At 50.8% G+C, this 2,191-nt stretch overlaps 1 protein-coding gene across 1 annotated transcript in view; it reads right to left on the bottom strand.

Moving 5' to 3' along the window:
* Positions 1 to 436: 436 nt before the first annotated feature.
* Positions 437 to 2,191, bottom strand: part of KLHL18 (Kelch like family member 18) — a 27,808-nt gene continuing 26,053 nt past the window's right edge. Inside the window, exons 8-10 of the mRNA XM_043002176.2 lie at positions 2,176 to 2,191; positions 1,319 to 1,488; positions 437 to 862 (exon numbers count right to left, since the gene is read on the bottom strand). The exon at positions 2,176 to 2,191 is cut by the window's right edge and continues 201 nt beyond it. Coding sequence (XP_042858110.1) covers positions 652 to 862; positions 1,319 to 1,488; positions 2,176 to 2,191 — 397 coding nt within the window. The 3' untranslated portion in view covers positions 437 to 651. The remainder of the gene's footprint in view (positions 863 to 1,318; positions 1,489 to 2,175) is intronic.

The raw sequence follows: 2,191 nt of genomic DNA, 5'->3' as shown, positions 1-2,191 counted from the left end.
AAAGTATTTTTTTCTGATTCTGTTCACCGTTCAAGCATTCCTAATATGGCCATGCTCTGTCTTGGTCAGCGTTCAACGATAGCAAGAGAGAGAGAATAAAAAAAAAGAATATCACAGCACTGCCCATACCGCGGATGGGGAAATACACAATGAAACGAAACCGAGTGAAATGCAACCAGCTGGGACCCCGCGTCTCGGCCTCCGTCCAGGGTCGTCTACGTCGTCCAGTGTGTGTGACGTGCCTCGCTCTCTTAATTAATTAATTAAATCCTAGGTGAAGTGACCGTAGCCGTAGTAACCGTAGCCGTGAATCTTGTTTTGTTGTGACCGGCGGGAAGGGGGGGGGGGGTTGGGTTGGGTTGGTGAACGCGCTTTCCCGTGCTCTCTCTCGCTACTGGCAATGCCTTGAACGGTGACGAAAGTACAAATATAAACCTTTTTTTGATTTTTTTTTTCCATTTCTTTTTTCCTTTTGTTTCCATCTTGTCTCGTTCTTCTGTATGCCAAGGCGACCCCGAAGGAGGAGCCACAGCAAGGCCGATTGTCATCTCGAGGAGCTTCCCCGGCGAGCGAAGGACGTGGCGCCGCCACTCAACGCCCTTTCCTTCACGTCGCACGCACACACACACACTCACGCAAGCACGCCCACACTCACGGGAGAGGGATGACCCCCACGCCCACCCCTCCCTCGTGGGCGCACATGGACGTGATGAACTCCCACTGGTCGAGCTCCGGGTTGTAGACTTCGACCGTGGACAGGTTGGACACGCCGTCGTAGCCCCCGATGGCGTAGAGGCGGCCCATGTTGGCCACCAGCGCCACGCGGCTCCGGGTCACGCTCATGGACGCGATGAACGACCACCTGCGCGGGAGGGGGGGGGGGAGGGGGAGGGAAGGGGAGGAAATTAGTAAACAAGGTGAAGGTGGGATGTGCTACAGTAATATACACATATCTAACTAACTATCTATCTGTGTGTGCGAATGTGTACATACATATAAGTAAGTGTACTTAAATATATCTATATCAACATATACTTATCTATATCCACACTCATCCCCAAAGAGTACGAACACACAGACACGCGTAGGGACCACATACTCATCCATACTCTCTCTAATACCCCCACCTCATCCCTAACCCAAACTCTCTCTCTCTCTCTCTCTCTCTCTCTCTCTCTCTCTCTCTCTCTCTCTCACACACACACACAAATACACACACCCTCATCCCTAACCCAAACTATCTATCTATCTCTTTCTCTCTCTCTCTCTCTCTCTCACACACACACACACACACACAAAGCCATCCGAGCGGCCTTACTTGCTGGTGATGGGGTCGTACACCTCGACGGTCCTGAGGAACGTGGAGCCGTCGTAGCCTCCGCAGACGTAGAGCTTCCCGTTGAGCGTGGCGGCGCCCAGGCGACAGCGCTTACTCAGCATTGGGGTCACGGGGGTCCACTGGCCGGTCGTGGGGTCGTAGCGCTCCACCTGCCAAAGGGGGGCGGACGAGAGAGAGGGCGTTAAGGGCGGCGGGACGAGGAGGAGGTCGATCGTGAATGCCGGTTGTGTTTACAATGAGAGGGGATGTTTGGAGCCCCGTTGAGGAATATCGTCAATGAGAAATATAATATAATGATACAATGTGGTACGTGGAAGAAGAGCAAGACAAGTAGATACCAAAGAAAATAAACTAAATGGGCCCAGGATGAATTGATTGAAGATAAGAAGGAGAAAAAAGAAGAAAGAAAACCTTGAAATAAAAATGGGTGGAAATTGTAAAAGGGGAGGAGAATAAGGAGAAGCAAGCAGACGACGAAGAGGAAGTGGGAAAGAGAGAGCCGAAGGGAGAGCTGGGGGAGACGTGAAGGAAATGGGGGAACGGAGATGAAACAGTACGCAGAGAGGGAAGAGAAGAAGAAAGCGTAACAGGAGTAGGACGAAGAGAAGGGGGAGAAGTAGGAGGAAAAGCTGAAGGAAAAAAGCGGCAAGAAGAGTAGAAGAAGACGAGGCATAACGAGAAGTTCGAACAAGAGTTCGGGGACAAAGAGGCTGAGGAAAAAGAAGAAGAAAATGAAGAAGAAAAAATCAGAAATAAGAGTCCGAAGAGGACGAAGACAAGACAAAACAACAACAACAAAGAGGGAATAAGAAGGCGCCAAACCGCGGAGTCCTCACCGAATCGAAGATGGAG

Source organism: Penaeus japonicus, unplaced genomic scaffold (assembly GCF_977035675.1).
Source record: "Penaeus japonicus unplaced genomic scaffold, GWHDUDI00000001_assembly GWHDUDI00000021, whole genome shotgun sequence".
In the NCBI taxonomy this organism is placed as follows: Eukaryota; Metazoa; Arthropoda; class Malacostraca; order Decapoda; family Penaeidae; genus Penaeus; species Penaeus japonicus.
The sequence above is the reverse complement of the archived record's forward strand: the minus strand, read 5'-3'. Positions and strand labels throughout refer to the sequence as shown.